Source organism: Phacochoerus africanus, chromosome 13 (assembly GCF_016906955.1).
Source record: "Phacochoerus africanus isolate WHEZ1 chromosome 13, ROS_Pafr_v1, whole genome shotgun sequence".
Classification (NCBI taxonomy): domain Eukaryota; kingdom Metazoa; phylum Chordata; class Mammalia; order Artiodactyla; family Suidae; genus Phacochoerus; species Phacochoerus africanus.
Window position 1 is genome coordinate 49657540 of NC_062556.1, and position 18250 is coordinate 49675789.

At 42.6% G+C, this 18250-nt stretch overlaps 1 protein-coding gene across 2 annotated transcripts in view; it reads left to right on the top strand.

Annotated features, from left to right (window-relative positions):
- The first annotated feature begins 598 nt into the window (after positions 1-598).
- The window catches only part of SLAIN1 (SLAIN motif family member 1), a 77332-nt gene continuing 59680 nt past the window's right edge, over positions 599-18250 (top strand). The window contains exon 1 of one of the 2 annotated variants that reach the window (XM_047756035.1): positions 599-1467. In XM_047756035.1, the coding sequence (XP_047611991.1) occupies positions 845-1467 (623 nt within the window). In that variant the 5' untranslated portion in view covers positions 599-844. The remainder of the gene's footprint in view (positions 1468-18250) is intronic. The other variant, XM_047756036.1, reaches the window with a different exon arrangement.

Here is an 18250-nt window from a genome sequence, read left to right on the forward strand (position 1 = left end):
GGCAACGCCGGATCGTTAACCCTCTGAGCAAGGGCAGGGACCGAACCCGCAACCTCATGGTTCCTAATCGGATTCGTTAACCACTGTGCCACGACGGGAACTCCCCACCATTTATTTCTGCTTTACTTATTAGGGGATTGATACCATCATCTCAAAGCCCTTCAGTTCTGCGTTTTTACTTTTTAGTTCTGTTGCCCTGCCCTTTGGTTTTCTATAGGTTTCCTGTTAGCTAGAGGCTAGGAGATGACGTCACTAAGCACAAGCGCTCTCGGAAGGTGGTAAGCTGGCGGGCGAGGGGTGCACCCCCGCCCAGGGTAAGCACCTGCAGCAGCTCTTTTGGAACCCGGCCCCTCACTTTGAGGTCCGCGGGATGTGAGAGCTCTTCAGCGGCGGGAGGAAGTGCCTGTGGCGGGAGCGTGCAGGCCAGGTCCAATCAGGCACCTGGGATTGGGCAGCGTGGGCGGGGGGGAGGCCGCAGGACCCCGGCCTGCGCTCCCGGCCCCGCCCCTCGGGAGCGCCTTGCCCCCGGGCCGCTCCTCCACCCCGGCACCGCCCACTTAGCGTCCGTGCCCCGCCCCGCCCGGGGGCCGCGGCTAAAACCCGGATTCGCCGCGGCGCCCTGGAGATTGGAGGGACGCTCTGAGCATGTGCAGAGCAGCTCAGAGGCTGCTGCCTCGGCCGGAGGCTGGGGCCCGGCGCTGATGCACACAGCCGGCTCGGCCTCAGCCCCAGAGAAGTCAGCTCCCTGGGCTGGGGCGGCTGGAGAAGAGCCGTAGCTTCCCCGAGGCCCGAGGAGCTGGAGCGGCGACGCGCATCCCCCGTTCCCCCTCTTCCACCCGCCTTGATGACCGCTGCGCCCTCGGGGCCCACGATGATGGCGGAGCAGGTGAAATGCTCCTCGGCGGGGGGCGGCTCCGGACCTGGCTCCGGGCCGGTGGTAAACGCGGAGCTGGAGGTGAAGAAGCTGCAGGAGCTGGTGCGCAAGCTGGAGAAACAGAACGAGCAGCTGCGGAGCCGGGCGGCCGCCGCCCCGCACCTGCTGCTGCTGCCGACGCCGCCGCCCGCTGCGCCACCCCCCGCCGGGGCCTGCAGCCCGTTAAGTCCGCGGAGCCCACCGGCCGCCACCCCCTCGGGGGGCCTGGGGCTCGGGCTGGCGTTGGGCGCAGGGGGAAGCGGCGGTGGTAGCGGAGCCTCCAGCCCCGCTTTCCCGGGGCCCTATTGCCTGCCCAACCCGGCGCCCTCCTCGCTCTGCAGCCTGGCGCAGCCCCTTGAGGCGCCCTTCGTCTCCTTCAAGCCGGCGGCTGGTTTCTTCGGCGCGGGAGGCGGAGGGCCGGAGCCGGGGGTCGCGGAGACACCGCCGGGGACCGCCGCCGCGCCGCCCTCCCCGCCCCCCACGCTGCTGGATGAGGTGGAGCTGCTGGACCTGGAGAGCCTGGCGGCTTGGCGGGACGAGGACGACTACACTTGGTATTGCTGAGCTCCACTCCCTGCCCCGGGACCCTCGCCTGCTACGTCCGGGGGAGGGCGAGGGCTGGAAGGGAATGGGCGAGTCTTAGCCATCGCCCCCCCGGACGCGGTGGCCTGGCAGGTTCCGAGCCCGGCGTTGAGCGGAGGCTATTGACCAGGTTGGAAACCTGTTTGCTAAGAGCTCAGGCTGACCATCTGGAGATGAACTGGTCCTCTCCATCTCCTTGTGTTCTTTCTGCTGATGATTGAGTCCCAAGGTCCTCGTTAGCATTAACTGCAAAGTCCAAGCTCTCGTCTTTTTGTCACTCAATTCTGTTCTTTTTCTCAGCCTTTTTTTGGGGGTGAGGGGAGGACGGGGGATGGGTAGGGGTTGGCCTCCGTCTGCGACTGTTACTGTTTTCTTCCCAAACTGAGGCTGATCAGTGTTTGCGTGCTGTCCCTACTTCCTTGGCACCCTCAAGCCGCCTAGTGATTATCTCCTTAAGAGCTTCGTTCTTACTGTTTGAGTTGTGCAGTCACTTGTCTCATTCGCGGCATCTTTTCTGATAGCTTCTCACTTAAGAGACTGTCTTGCTTTCCCAGTGTACTGACCTCACTGGCTTTCCTGTCAGTAATAGTGGGGGTAAAAAAAATGGGGGCTCATCAGGGAATGGAGAGAGCTGCTTGAAGATACTCCATTATCTACTTACTTACCAAGGAACTTGCATTAATTTTCAAAATTAAGCTGGCGATTGAAGGAAACTTTTTTTAATTTTTAGGAGCTTCAAGTTGGTTATCAGAAAACTTGAGGCTGGCGTCATTCATTCAGTTGAAATCTGGTTACCTCTGTCTTCCCATCAGTGAGCAGCTGGTGGGAGTTCTAATTCCTTTACTTGTTTTTAATGCTCCTTGCTCATGGGGTAGTCAGCACTTTGACTTCTTTTGGTTGATTCATGTTTTTTTCCAGGCACTAGAGGTAGTGTGATGTCAGATGAGTCCAAGTCCCACCTTCAGATAAGGTGGCACTTAGGTCCGTGCAGGGAGAATGAACAGCTCCCACACAGCAGTGGGATGAAGACTAGCTGGAGCCTTTTTCATTTAATCTGAGGTCTTTTTATTTAGGACTCTTCCTGTTTGCCAAGCTGGGTTTTCCTCACTTTCTTTGTTTCTGGTGCACAATTGCCCAGGAGGGCATGGGAGATGGAGAATCTTGCTGGCTTTCCATTGGGAATTGTGGTGTTGCTTTTTCCTTGCACACTTAAGTTGAGAACTCTAACTGTAGAGTACACTAGTTGGCTCAATCTGAGAAGCAAAATGTACGAAGCTGTAATAAGGCATAGTCATCCTCCTTCTCAGTACTTTTTAGCAACTGGGCAGGTAGCTCAGGTTGCAAAAATCAAAACAGCTATCCATTTCCTGGAAATATAAGCCATTTTTGAGAAGCTGCACCTTTATTTTGGTGAAGCTAAGGCTGTATTGTAATATCAGGTTTAGCCTGAATATGGTGCCAGAAAAATGATCACGTGATGGTTCTTACTAATAGCTGAAAGTAAGCCCTTATGCCACTTTGAAATTATTTTAGATTGATATAGTCCCAGCTTGGCCTTTCCTGGAGATGTGTACATACGCAGAAGAAGGAAACTTGCTTTATTTTGGATGGGGATCAACCCTGTGTTTTAAAAATATTAGCATTTTAAACTTTATGATGATATACTTACAGTTTCATAAGTGTATGAGATTGGTGGCCATACGTACGTAGCTAATAAAATTTTTTCTTCTATTGAAGGGACATCTGTCATATTTAGTTATCATCTAACTATTGCTGGTATTTTAATATCTAGGCTTTCCCTTTGTAGTTTTTGTGTGTGTGTGTCGAATCAGCATTAAAATAACTAAACTTTAAACATCATTTAGTGAGATGAAGCTATTAGCACTTCAGGTGATTTGCAGCAAATCTGAACTGTAGCAGGTTCTGCTAATTTCACTCACCAAGTACCTAGGTGAATGAATAAATCAATGCTTTGACACTTTACAGATGTTTCTGTAGACAAATGGCACTCTTGTTTTTAGAATATCTTCCTCAAAACAAACCTAAGATTCCAATCCTAGGTGGAAAAACAGGGAGGGATCATTAAGTGGGATAGATTGAATTTTTTTTTAAGGTCACTTGACTTATAGAAAACTTCTATCAGAGCATTTTTATATCTTAATATAATATACATATTAATTTTCTACTGCATTAATATGATTTTCTACTGCAGTATTTGGCCTGTTGATGATCAGTCTCCAGGGTTTCATTTCAAAACTAAACTTACTTGTTAATGTTTGCAGAGCCCTCTGACACCTCATGTCCCTGTCCGGTGGCCTCACAAATAGTGTTTTTCATTTGGATTCCCTGATACATTTGCAGGAAGGCAGCTCATTTTCTTTTTCCTATTTATTAAGTAATAATTGTGTAACAATTGAAGTGGATAATATGTACCTGATTATTTTAAAATATTTTAAAATAAGTTTTACATTTTCATTGTAAAAGACAACACACAGAAGTGAATATAAAGTCACAACTCTCTTCCCTCTTGTCCTCCATATACAACTATGACTCGGAGTTAACCCTGTTAACCTTCTCTAGATCCTTCAAGGTAAAAACATAATTACACAAATCAATATGCAGATACATAGAGTTCAGCTTTTTTCACACCTGCCTTTCATTGAGCATATGTTGGGCAGCTTTGTCTCTGTGTAACAACCGCATCATTGTTAAAGTAACTACTAAGACCAACTTACTGTTAACTGTATCACCTGCAATTTTTTGAGCATGTTTATCATTTCATCCTAATGGGTTAAAATCGATAACTTATTTAGAATAGTACTTCCTGCTCTAATGCCGTATCTTCAGGAAAGAAAAGTTCACACATGTAGGTTAATGATGGACTATTTTAGAAGTTCTTTGATGTAAGTCTATTTTTTCTAATACTAGAATATAACTATTCACCTTCTATTACAACATGGATAACACTTGATTCAAGAATTACGTGTAGAAAGAAAACAGTGAATAGAGTAGTAGCTGCTTGATGGTAGTTCATTAGTTAGTGAATGATCAATCAGTTCTCATAGGCCTTTTTTACCCAAACAGTTATTTAACCTATAAGCATGCCTATTATAAAAAAAAGCACTTTGGCTTAAGAAGAACAATGTGTTTTTTTGTTTCGATGAAAGCCTTGAAACAAAACAAATTGTCTTAAATCTTCAAATGTTTATCTTAGTTGAATTTAAAGTATTTAATTTTGCCTTAATACAGTCTGGTCATCTTAGCACAGTGCTGCTAGAATTAAATGTCTTAGAAAATTAAAGATGATTGTGGTTTCAGAACCTTAACTCCAATTACTACAGTCCCATAGCAAACTTCACATCCTGCTGTAATGATTCGTCAATATCTTGCTTTTAGTTTGACAGCCTTAGCTTTCCAGGAGACCATAGGCCAGAAAGTAAAGGGAAACTGAGTATCAGAAGCAAATTGCTTAGCAACATGGATACACCTAGAAATTACCATGCTAAGTGAAGTCAGTCAGACAATGAGACACCAACATCAAATGCCATCACTGACATGTGGAATCTGAAAAAAGGACACAGTGAACTTCTTTACAGAACAGATACTGACTGACAGACTTTGAAAAACTTACGGTTTCCAAAGGAGACAGTTTAGGGGGTGGGGGGTTGCGCTGGGGGTGTGGGGTGGAAATCCTATAAAATTGTGTTGTGATGGTCATTGTACAACTATAAATGTAATAAGTTAGTTGAGTAATTAAAAAAACAAAAGCTGAAAAGAACTGGCATCTTGATGCACATGTGGGTCATGGTGTGACCAGATGACTTTTCAGTCTATACAGAAGGATGTTTCAAAGGTCCCTGTCCCACTGTTGCTAGGCTGAGAAGTACCAGCATATGAGAGGGAATCAGATTGGAATGAAGTGGCAGTGGGAGCAGTAAATCACCAACTGCTTAGTAGACCTTTCTTTGAGCTGTTTCAGCGCCCTTATTTCAATGTTAAGGGACTGACACTCCAAGGAGAAATGACTTACATAAACTTCTCCAGTTATTTACTGAAATAATTGACTAAAGTTCAGGTCACTTACATGGATTCAGAAGTGTTTGCACCATTGATATTTTTCCCCCAAGGGTGGCTGTGATGCGTTAGTGAGTTATAAAGTCAGTTTAGTGGACTGACGAGTATTATTTTTTAATGAAGTGCAATAGAATATAAAGTCAGAATCAGTGCAGTTTTTCCTATACTACAAATTTGTCTTGATTAAACTTATTTCACTTTTAGATGTATAGGTCCTGGCTCGAAATAGTAAATGTATTTGTGCATTTTGGCTAGACTTAGAATAACTCCACTGTGTACTGTTTGAAAGCAAAATGGACTTGAAGAAAAAAGGTAGAAGAGCACAGCTCCTCAAAGATAGTTTAACGCTGGGGAAAGTCAGGACCTGCGCATCTTAGCCAGGAGGACAAGTCTATATGCGCATAGTGTGAAGATTAAAACATGCAGACTGATACAAAATACAGCTGTATAAGGAGCTATTTATTCTAGTGGAGTGGCAATTAGCAGAATATTGAGATTTACATAAAAAGGATGTGGCAGAGATTTTAACGCGCCCAACTGGAAAGGACAAGAGAAAAGTTCTTAATTATACAAGGGGAAAATGGCGGTATGAACAAATTAAGGGAAATTTAATGAATGAGATATTCATCTTCCATGTGAAACACCAAGACCCTGGACAGATGGCTAAAATCATTGCCGGTTCTTCATCAAAGCTGTTGAACACCTTGTGCTATACATATGGCATAGCTAAATCAGACCACCTAAACTGATTTTTTTGCATAATTGATTTTCAGGGAAAAGACCAGAGGGTGCTTCACTTTCTGACAATGCTAATTGAAAATGTGCAGTGTTTTTTAGGAGCAAGTGGAGCTGAATGAAGTCTGTGCTGAGGTGTCTGTTTTTTTTTTTTTTAATTTTTTTTGATTATCTAGGGCCGCACCTTTGGCATATGGAGACTCCCAGGCTAGGGGTCTAATCAGAGCTGTAGCCTCCGACGTACACCACAGCCATAACAATGCGGGATCCGAGCCGCATCTGAGACCTACACCACAGCTCATGGCAACGCCAGATCCTTAACCCGCTGAGCGAGGCCAGGGATCGAACCCGCAACCTCATGGTTCCTAGTCGGATTCGTTAACCACTGCACCACGACAGGAACTCCTACGATGCCTTTTAAACGAGTAACTTTGAACACTGCCATGAGACCCTAAAATAGAGTTTAGATCTAAATGTGGAGGGGCGGGGGGAGAGTCCGCTATATGACTGTTTAATAGCTAATACTTAGACTTAACTGTAAACTTTTAAATAGCTTAGTGGGGCTGTTTCTTTTGCAGCAGCTGACCAGCTTGACCCTAGCAGGTGCTAGAGAATCTAAGCTGACTAAAAAGATGGATTGATTATGCTAATCAGTGCTGGTGTTTTACCTCTCCTTAGAATAAAATTTTGGTCATTGAAGGTTCTTAAAATGACTTACCTGAAAATTGACACATGCTACTTTTCAGTGACAGGACTATGATATAGATGTCATTATTTTTGCTATGCCATTTGTTTTTGTGTTATCTGCAAAAGGATGACCTTAGAACCAAAAGCTGAGAATAGCTAAGATTATTTTTTCTAGACATTTTGAAATACCTCTTGTGAAGCATTCAGGGTTATTATGATGAGCTTTGTGTTATTTCTGACTTCCCAGTATTAGTGCACATATTCAGTCAGGGGTCCAGAAAATGAAATGGATGGAAAAGGAGAAATTTTATGAGAAGGACAGTAGTTTCTAGTCAAGTGCCTTTGGAAGTTTTGAAGAGCAGTTAAGGAACACTAAAGTGTGACATTTTAATGGTAGCTTTTCTAATATTTGAAGCATATTCAAGTTTTAGACTAAGTCTGTTCCAGTATTCTTGCTAGATTCCAATATACCATCAGTGAGACTGTAGAAGGTGAAAGAGCAGTTAGTAGGAGGTATATTGGATTAATTGTGGCAAAATAAGACGTAAATGTTGCTGACATTATAATGACAATGAATGGGGTGATTTTTATGACTAATTTTTTTTTGTCTTTTTTTAGGACCTCGCCCATGGCATATGGAGGTTCCTAGGCTAGGGGTCGAATCAGCTGTAGCTGCCAGCCTATACTACAGCCCCAGCAATGCCAAATCCAAGCCGCATCTGCGACCTACACCACAGCTCGTGACAATGCTGGATCCTTAACCCACTCAACAAGGCCAGGGATCAAACCTGTGTCCTCATGGATGCTTATCGGGTTCCTTAACTGCTGAGCCACGACTGGAACTCTAATTTTTATGACCTTTTAGAAGATGAGAACCACTTAGGAGAAAATCGAAGTTTTGACTTGATGATCTAATTTTTTTTTTTTTTTGGTCTTTTTGCCTTTTCTAGGGCCACTCCCATGGCATATGGAGGTTCCCAGGCTAGGGGTCTTATTGGAGCTGTAGTCGCTGGCCTACACCAGAGCCACAGCAACACCAGATCCGAGCCACGTCTTCGACCTACACTACAGCTCATGGCAACGCCGGATCCTTAACCTGCTGAACAAGGCCAGGGATTGAACCCACAACCTCATGGCTCCTAGTTGGATTTGTTAACCACTGTGCACCATGACAGTAACTCCTTGCTTATCTAATTTTGGAGACATGTTATACTGAGACAGTTTGTAGCTACATGATCTTTGTAACCACCTTCCCTTTTTCTCTAAGTCTAGTTCTAGGCCTAGCCAGAGATACAGTAGACTTGAAACTATCCTGGGAACATTATTTGGAGACTGACTTTAAAGATGATCCCTTCTGGGAATTCCCTGGTGGCCTGGCAGTTAAGGATTCGTCATTGTCACTGCTATGGTTCAGGTTTGATCCCTGGCCTGGGAACTTCCACATTCTGCAGGCTTGGCGCCCCCCCCCCCCCCAAATTGTCCATATGTTTGCATAGTGCTTCTAAAGTTTTATCAAACTAATAAATAGGATGTAAATAGTTCAAAGACTCATCTATACCAAGGCTAATTACCGAAAACAACAGTCTTCTCAACTCTTTTCTCCCTGAGTCCTCCATATAGATATCACTTTATACTCCTTTAGCTCTTCCTTTTTTTTTCACATTTCTTATTTCTAAGCAGCCTTTATACTACATGATCTTAAACACCTATAGACTTGTCTTGGAAGCTGAAGACTATGATATCTTCATCCTCCAACCACTTCATCTTCTTTCCACTCTCGTTCTCATAATGGTTTTCTCCTAAGTCATATCTCATGTCTGTGTTAATGATTATTAACTGTTATTAGCTGAGCCCTGTTAATAGTCTGTTACCTTTATTTTCTCTAATCTTTGTTCCTCCAAGAGTTAATAAGGGCCCCTCTTCTTCCCTTTTGCTTTCTTTAATCCCTTATAACTAATTATTTCTCTAAACACTGTATGGGAGCCATAACATTTCTCGAGAAGGTCAAACATTTGACAGTCTCTTCAATCTACTTTGAAAACCTTATTTTGGGAGTTCCTGTCATGGCTCAGCCATTACCAAACTGGACTAGCATCCATGATGATGGGGTCCGATCCCTGGCCTTGCTGACTGAGTTAAAGATCTGGCATTGCCATGAGCTGTGGTGTAGGTCGCAGACATAGCTTGGATTCTGAGTTGCTGTGGCTGTGGCATAGGCCAGCAGCTACAGCTCCAATTTGATCCCTAGCCTGGGAACCTCCATATGCCGTGGGTGGGGCCCTAAAAAGACAAAAAATAAAAACTTTATTTTGGGGAGTTCCCTTGTGGCTCGGTTAAGGATCCAGCATTGTCACCGCTGTGGCTCTGGTTATAGTTGTGGGGTGGGTTCCATCCCTGGCCTGGGAACTTCTGCATGCTATGGGTGCCACCAACCAAAAAATTAAGTGGAATGACTTTTAAAAAATTTATTTTGTAGTCCCATCCCTTCTAGAACCCTTAATCCCTAATGCTCCAATCCTTAATGTTTATTCCTTAGGTTAGTGTGCAGTGCTGTTGTCATGGAAATTCCTTTGGTTTCCAGCCAGTGTTGGATCTCCAGTTTCATAAATCCTTTGTCTTTGAATTAGATTTATTCGCACAGATGGGGCACAGCCTCACTAGCTTTCTGAGGAAGGGACATGTGTGAGAAATATGCTTTGAAATCCTGTGCATTTGAAAATGTCTTTATTCTATCCTCATAGATTTATAGTTGGGCTGGGTATAATGTCTATTTTTCCTCATATTTGAGGGCATTGTCCTATTTTGTTCCAGTTTTTATTATCCTAAAGTGCACTGTGCTTGAATATTGAATCTTTCATGACTTTTTCTTTCTTTATCCCTAGTGTTCTTTTTAAAAGTTTTATTAGATTATAATTGATTTACAATATTGTGATAATTTCTGCTGTACAGGAAAGTGATTTAGTTATACACATATCCATTTTTTTTAAGATTCTTTTTCCATATTGGTTATTACAGAATATTGGGTAGAGTTCTCTGTGCTATATATAGCAGGTCTCTCTTGACCATCCATTCCATATACAATAGTGTGTGTATGCCAATCCCAAACCCCAAATCCTTCCTTCCCTGCCACCTGTCCCCTTTGGTAACCACAAGTTTGTTTTTGAAGTCTGTGTCTGTTTCTGTTTTGTAAATAAGTTCACCAGAATCATTTTTTTCTCAGATTCCACACACAAGCAATATCATTATGATGTTTGTCTTTCTCTGTTTGACTTACTTCACTTATTAGTATGATAATCTCTAGTACCATCTATATTGCTGCAAATGGTATTATTTCATTCCTTTTAATTGCTGAGTAATATTCCATTGTGTATAGATACCAAATCTTCTTTATCACTTCTTCGGTTGATGGACATTTAGGTTGCTTCCATGTCTTGGCTACTGTAAATGGTGCTGCAGTGACCATTGGTGTGCATGTATCTTTTCAAATTGTGGTTTTCTCTGGATAGATGCTCAGAGGTGGGGTTGTCGGACCATGTGGTATTTCTGTTTTTAGTTTTTTGAGGAATCTCCATATTGTTTTCCATAATGGTTGTACCAATTTACATTCCCACCAACAGTGTAAGAAGGTTCCCCTCTTCTTCACAGCCTCTCAAGTATTTATTGCTTTTAGTCTTTTTGATCATGGCCATTCTGACCTGTGTGAGGTGATAACCTCACTGTGATTTTGATTTGCACTTCTCTGATTATTTAGCAGTGTTGAGCATCTTTTCATGTGTTTTTTGGCCATCTGTATGTCATCTCTGGAGAACTGTCTATTTAGATCTTATGCCCATGTTTTTCATTGGGCTTTTTGTTTTTTGGTATTGAGCTACATGAGTTGTTTGTATATATGGGAGATTAATCTCTTAGCAGTTTTCTTTGCATATATTTTCTCGTTCTGTGGGTTGTTTTGTTTACTGTTTCCTTTGCTGGATAAAAGCTTTTAAGTTTAATTAGGTTGTGTTTGTTTATTTTTGTTTTTATTTTCATTACTTTAAAGGTGGACCCAAAAAGTTACAGCTGCAATTTATGTTGAAGAGTGTTCGGCCTGTGTTTTCCTCTAAAGAGTTTTGTAGTATCTGATCGTAAATTTAGGTCTTTAATCCATTTTGAGTTTATTTTTGTGTATGGTGTTAGAGAATGTTCTAATTTCATTCCTTACATGTAGCTGTGTAGTTTTCCCAGCACCACTTATTGAAGGAACTGTCATTCCTCCTCTGTATGTTCTTGCCTCCTTTGTCATAGATTAGTTGACGGTAGATGTGTGGATTTATTCTGGGCTTTCTATCTGTTTCATTGATCTATATTTCTGTTTTTGTGCCAGTACCATACTGTTGTGATGACTGTAGCTTTGTTGCATAGTCTGAGGTCAGGGAGCCTGATTTCTCCAGCTCCTTTTTTCCTTTCTCAGGATTGCTTTGGTTATTTGGGGTCTTGTGTGTCTCTATACAAATTTAATTTTTTTGGTTCTGTTTCTATAGAAAATGTCATTGGTAATTTGATAGAGATTTCACTGAATCTGTAGACTGCCTTGCATTGTATAGTCATTTTGATAATACTGATTCTTCCAATCCAAAAACACAGTATATCTTTCCATCTGTGTCATTTTCAGTTTCTTTTAATACTGGCTTATAGTTTTCAGAATATAGATCTTTTTCTTCCTTAGATAGGTTTTTATTCCTAGGTATTGTATTCTTTTTAATATGGTAAATGGAGTTGTTTCCTTTATTTCTCTTTCTGATCTGTCATTGTTAGTGTGTAGAAATAAATACAAGATATTTCTGTATATTAACTTTGTATCTGAATTCTGCAGATTCATTGATGAGCTCTGGTAGTTTTCTGGTACTATCTTTAGGGTTTTCTATGTATAGTATCATGTCATCTGCAAGCAGTGATAATTTTACTTCTTTTCCAATTTAGATTCTCTTTATTTCTTTTTCTTCTCTTTTTGCCATGGCTAGGACTTCCAAAATTATGTTGAATAAAAATGGTGAGGGTAGACACCCTTGTCTTGTTCCTGATCTTAGTGGAAATTCTTTCACCTTTTCACTGTTTTGAATGATATTAACTGTGGGTTTGTCATATATGGCCTTTATTATGTTGCAATAGGTTCTCTCTCTGCTCAGTTTCTGCAGGATTTTTTTTTTAATCATAAATTGGTGTTGAATTTTGTCAAAAGCTTTTTTTGTATCTATTGAGATCATCATATGGTTTTTATCCTTTAATTTGTGGTATGTCACACTGATTGATGTACAGATACTGAAAAATTCTTGCTTCCCTGGGATAAATCTCACTTGCTCATGGTTTATGATCCTTTTAATGTGTGGTTGGATTTGGTTTACTAGTATGTTTTTTTTTTTTTGTCTTTTCTAGGGCCACATTTGAGGCATATGGGGTTTTCCAGGCTAGGGGTCTAATTGGAGCTATAGCTGCCAGCCTACACCAGAGCCACAGCAATGCCAGATCCGAGCCTCCTCTGCAACCTACACCACGGCTCACGGCAATGCCGGATCGTTAACCCACTGAGCAAGGCCAGGGATCAGACCCACAACCTCATGGTCCCTAGTTGGATTCGTTAACCATTGAGCCACCACAGGAACTCCAGTTAGTATTTTCTTTTCTTCTCATTTTTTAGGGCCGTGCCTGCAGCATATGGAGGCTCCCAGGGGTAGAATTGGAGCTGTAGCCGCCAACCTGCACCACAGCCATGGCAACATAGGTTCCGAGCCATGTCTGCGACCTACAGCATAGCTCACTGCAATGATAGATTCTTAACCCACTGAATGAGGCCAGGGATCAAACCCGCAACCTCATGGTTCCTAGTCGGATTTTTTTCCACTACACCACAGCAGGAACTCCTGCTAGTATTTTCTTGAGAATTTTTTCATCTAAGTTAAACAGTGATATTGGCCTATAATTTTCTTTTTTTATGGTATCTTTGTCTGGTTTTGGCATCAGGATGTTGGTGGCCTCATAGAATGAGTTTGGAAGTGTTCCTTCCTCTGCAATTTTTGGAATAGTTTAAGAAGGATAGATGTTACCTCTTATCTGAATATGTGATAGAATTCACCTGTGGAACCATCCAGTTCTGGCTTTGTTGGAAGTTTTTTCATCACAGTTTCAATTTCAGTACTTGTGATTGATTTGTTTATACTTTCTATTTCTTCCTTGGTCAGTCTGGGAAGATTGTACCTTTCTCATAAGAATTTGTTCGTTTCTTCTAAGTTGTCCATTTCATTGGCATATAGTTGCTTGTATCTTTGCATCCTTTGTGTTTCCATGCTGTCAGTGGTAGCTTCTTTTTCATTTCTGATTTTAGTGATTTGAGCCCCCTCTTTTTTCTTGATGAGTCTGGCTAAAGGTTTATCAATTTTGTTGATCTTTTCAAAGAACCAGCTTTTATTTGATTGATTTTTTTTTGTTCTCTTTGTCTCTGTTTATTTCTGCTCTTTATGATTTCTTTCCTTCTACTCTATGTTTTGCTTGTTCTTCGTTAGTTGCTCTAGGTGTAAGTTTAGGTTCAGTTTTCTCTTGTTTCCTAAGGCAGACTTGTATTGCTGTAAACTTACCTCTTAGAGCTGCTTTTGCTGTGTCCCCATAGGTTTTGGATCATTGTGTTTTTGTTTTCATTTGTCTCTTATTTCTCCTTGCCCCCCTTTTTGGCCACCTTGTGGCATATGTAGTTCCTCGGACAGGGATCAGATCTGAGCTCCAGTTTTGACCTATGGCACAGCTGGGGCAGCACCTGTTCCTTTAACCCTCTATGTCAGGCCGGGGATCAAACCTGCATCCTGGTGCTGCAGAGACTCTGCTGGTCTTGCTGTGCCACACTGGGAACCCTTGTCTCTAGGTATTTTTTGGTTTCCTCTTTCATTTCTTCAGTGATCCATTGGTTGCTTAGTAGCGTATTGTTTAGTAGTCTCCATGTGTTTGTGTTTTTTGCAGTTTTTTTCTTGTTACTGATTTTTTTTTTTTTGTCTTTTTGCTATTTCTTGGGCCGCTCCCAGGGCATATGGAGGTTCCCAGGCTAGGGGTCGAATAGGAGCTGTAGCCACCAGCCTATGCCAGAGCCACAGCAACGCGGGATCCGAGCCACGTCTGCAACCTACACCACAGCTCACGGCAACGCCGGATCATTAACCCACTGAGCAAGGGCAGGGACCGAACTCGCAACCTCATGGTTCCTAGTCGGATTTGTTAACCACTGCACCATGACGGGAACTCCTGATTTCTAATCTTACAGTGTTGTGGTCGGAAAAGGTGCTTGATATGATTTCAGTTTTCTTAAATTTACTGAGGCTTGATTTGTGGACTAAGATGTGATCTATCTTGGGGAATGTTCCATGTACACGTTAGAAGAACGTGTGTTCTGCTGCTTTCTGATAAATGGTCTATAAATATCAATTAATTCCACCTTGTCTAATGCTTCATTTAAGGCCTGTGTTCCCTTACTGATTTTCTGTCTGGATTATCTGTCCATTGCTGCAAGGGGGGTGTTAAAGTCCCTCACTATTATTTTGTGATTGTTGACTTATTTTTTTACGGCTGTTAGCAGTTGCCTGTATGTTGAGGATCTCCTGTGTTAGGAGCATATATATTTACAATTGTTTTATCTTCTTCTTGGATTGATCCTTTGATCATTATAGTGTCTTTTGAGTCTTTGTAGCCTTTTTATTTTGAAGTCTATTTTGTCTGATATGACTATTGCTACTCTGGCTTTCTTTTGATTTTCATTTTCCTGGAACAACTTTTTTCAGTCTCACTTTCAGTCTTTCCCTTTCAGTCTGTACCTGTCCCTAGATTTGAAGTGGGTCCCTTGTAGACAGTATATAGATGGGTCTTGTTTTTATTTTTTATTTTTTTATTATTGGTTTTTTTTAGGGTTGCACCTGTGGCATATGGAGGTTCCCAGGTGAGGGGTCCAATCGGAGCCATAGCTGCTGGCCTACATCACAGCCACAGCAATGATGGATCCTCAACCCACTGAGCAAGGTCAGGGATTGAACCTGCATCCTCATGGATACTAGTTGGGTTTGTCAACCACTGAGCCATGACAGGAACTCCCTGTGGGTCTTGTTTTTATATCCACTCAGCCAGTCTATGTCTTTTGGTTGGAGCATTAGTCCATTTACAATTAAGGTAATTATTGACGTGTATGGTTTTTTTTTTTTTTTTTGGGTCTTTTTGCCATTTCTTGGGCCGCTCCCATGGCATATGGAAGTTCCCAGGCTAGGGGTCTAACGGGAGCTGTAGCTGCCAGCCTATGCCGCAGTCACAGCAACTCGGAATCCGAGCCATGTCTGCTACCTACACCACAGTTCACAGCAGCGCCGGATCATTAACCCACTGAGCAAGGGCAGGGATCGAACCTGCAACCTCATGGGTCCTAGTCGGATTCGTTAACCACTGTGCCACAATGGGAACTCCAATGTGTATGTTCTTATTGCCATTTTGTTAATTGTTTTGAATTTGTTTTTGTTGGTATTTTTTCTTCCTTTCTTTTCTTGTTCTCTTTTGTGATTTGATGACTATCTTTAGTGTTTCCTTTATTTTGCTTTATTTTTGTCTTTTTAGGGCTGCACCTGAGACATATGGAGTTTCCCAGGCTAGGGGTCACATCAGAGCTGCAGCCACAGGCCTACACCACAGCCATAGCAACACCAGATCTGAGCTGTATCAGTGACCTATGCCACAGCTCATGGCAATGCTGGATCCTTAACCCACTGAGTGAGGCCAGGGATCAAACCTGTGTCTTCATGGATACTAGTCAGATTTGTTTCCACTGAGCCACCACAGGAACTCCTAGTGTTGCCTTCAGATTGCTTTTTCTTTTCTTGTCCGTGTGTCTATTGCAGATTTTTGGTTTGTGGTTACAATGAGGTTTTGATATAGAGGTCTGTGTATATACAAGATTGTTCTAAGTGACTTGTCTCTTAGTTTTTTCCTTCTCCACCTGTTGTTAATCTTTGTGTTTTGCATCTGGGAGACTGCTTCAAATTGCTCTTACACAGTTACTTACAATAGTTTAAAAGGTTCATTTGCCAAGAAAGAATAACTTTTTTTTTTTTAACCATCCTATTTTTGTTTTGTGAATACAACATTTTCTGTCAGATGATAACAGTTTTAATTGTCTTGGATTTTTATCTGTTTTCTGCTTGTATTTCTCCTCGGTTCTTTTATTTTTCCTTCTAAAAGTCTCAGAGTTTTATTTAAAGGGAGTATTGCAGATATCTGGTGTCATTGGTTGTCTGTTCATGCCCAGAGGCAGTTTTAAAGTTGATGCAAGGCTCTGTGTGGGTGGTGCTCTTTGACTGGTAGACTTTACAAGTGATTGGGTGGGTTGCCAACTCAAGTTCCAGTATTTCTAGGTCTTCTCTTGGGTTCATCTGTTTCTCTGGACCTAAACCTTCTCTACTCCTGGGAGACAGAAGTAAGGAAGTGAGTTCTAGGAAGGTAAAGGGGAAAATGGAGCGAGGATTCTAACCCTTCAGCAAGTGGACCTTCAGTTAGTCCCTCTAGTTCAGTGAAGTATTTCATTGCTCCTTCAGCTCACTTCACTGTGCCTGAAGTGGGAGCTTTTCTGGGTCAACCTTCTCTGATCCTCAGTTGTAGTGGAGGAGGGGTGGTGGGACCGGTTGGCTGAAGTAGAGGGCATCTGGGGTCCCACTTATTCCCTATGCAGATTTTCAGCTGAACTCTCTGGTTTCATTCACATGATCACACCTGTATTCTATGAGCTGCATGGTAGGGGTGAGGCATAGTAGCAGATAGCATGGATGGATGGAGTATAAAAGAGAGAAATCCCTGTATAGGAATACGGCAGAGTGGATCACGTAGCAATTAACTGTGCCTGCAGGAAGCAAGCACTGCTTTTGCGTGTGCTGTGAGGCTGTGTGGTCAAATGAGAAAGCCATATGACGCAGGCCCGAAGAGATTAAGGACTTCTTCCTAAAGGGTTCCCCTGCAAACAAAAAGCAAAACACTTTACAAAACAAACAAGACTGATGGGAGTATGTGAAATCCTGATGCAGGCTCGTGGGTAGAAGTTCTTAGCAGCAGGAAGATATGGGATGCTAGAGGTGATGGGCAGAGCACTACTTCAGATGGTAGCTAAGAGAAGTCTGAGAATAAACAAAGGCTCAGACAATGCATGAATTTGTGTGTGCATATTAAACAGTGAGGACAATTTATTTAGAAGTGGGCAGATAAGGAAGTTCCCCAGTTGACCAACAATGTGGCTTGTTTATGCTGAAACTGTGGCATCTGCTTAATGCTGATTCGCCTGCCTGGTAGATGGCAGCTCCAGGCTCTGGTCTTAAGAACATTAAAAAGCAGAAAGCAGTCAGTTACTTACTGTCTTGGGACTTTTTTAAAAATAAAGCTTCATTAATGGTATAAGTGAAATGCAACTGCATAGATTTAAAGTGTACTGTCTGATAGGTTTTGACATAAGTATACACACCCATGAAACCATCAGGACAGTCAAGATAGTATGTCCCAGTGCTTCCAGCTTGCTTCCAGCCCCTTGTATTTCCTTCTCTCCTGATCCAGGCTTCCTCCCACTTAGGCAGCTGCTGACCTGTTTTCTGTCAGTCTAGATTAGTTTGCATCTATACTTTTATATCAGTGAAAGCACATATTTGTACCCTTTTTCATTTTTGGTTTGCTCTGGCTTCTTTTAATCAAGGCAGGTTTTTTTTTGGTTTTTTTTTGGGGTTTTTTTTTTTTTTGGCTTTTTATGGATGTACCTGCAGCATATGGAAGTTCCCAGGCTAGGGGATGAATTGGAGCTGCAGCTGCCATCCTACACCACAGCCATAGCAATACGGGATCTGAGCCGAGTCTGCGACCTACACCACAGCTCATGGCAACCCTGGATCCTTAACCCACTGAGCAAGGCCAGGGATTGTACTCATACCCTCATGGATACTAATCGGGTTTGCTACTGCTGCGCCACAAGAGGAACTCCAGTCAAGATAATTCTTTTGAGGAGTTCCCTTCGTGGCTCAGCAGTTAACAAACCCAACTAGGATCCATGAGGATTTGGGTTTGATCCCTGGCCTTGCTCAGTGGGTTAGGGATCCTGTATTGCTGTGAGCTGTGGTATATGTTGCAGATGAGAGGCTCAGATCCCAAGTTGCTGGGGCTGTGGTGTAGGCCGGCATCTGTAGCTCTGACTAGACCCCTAGCCTGGGAATCTCCATATGCCATGAGTGTGAC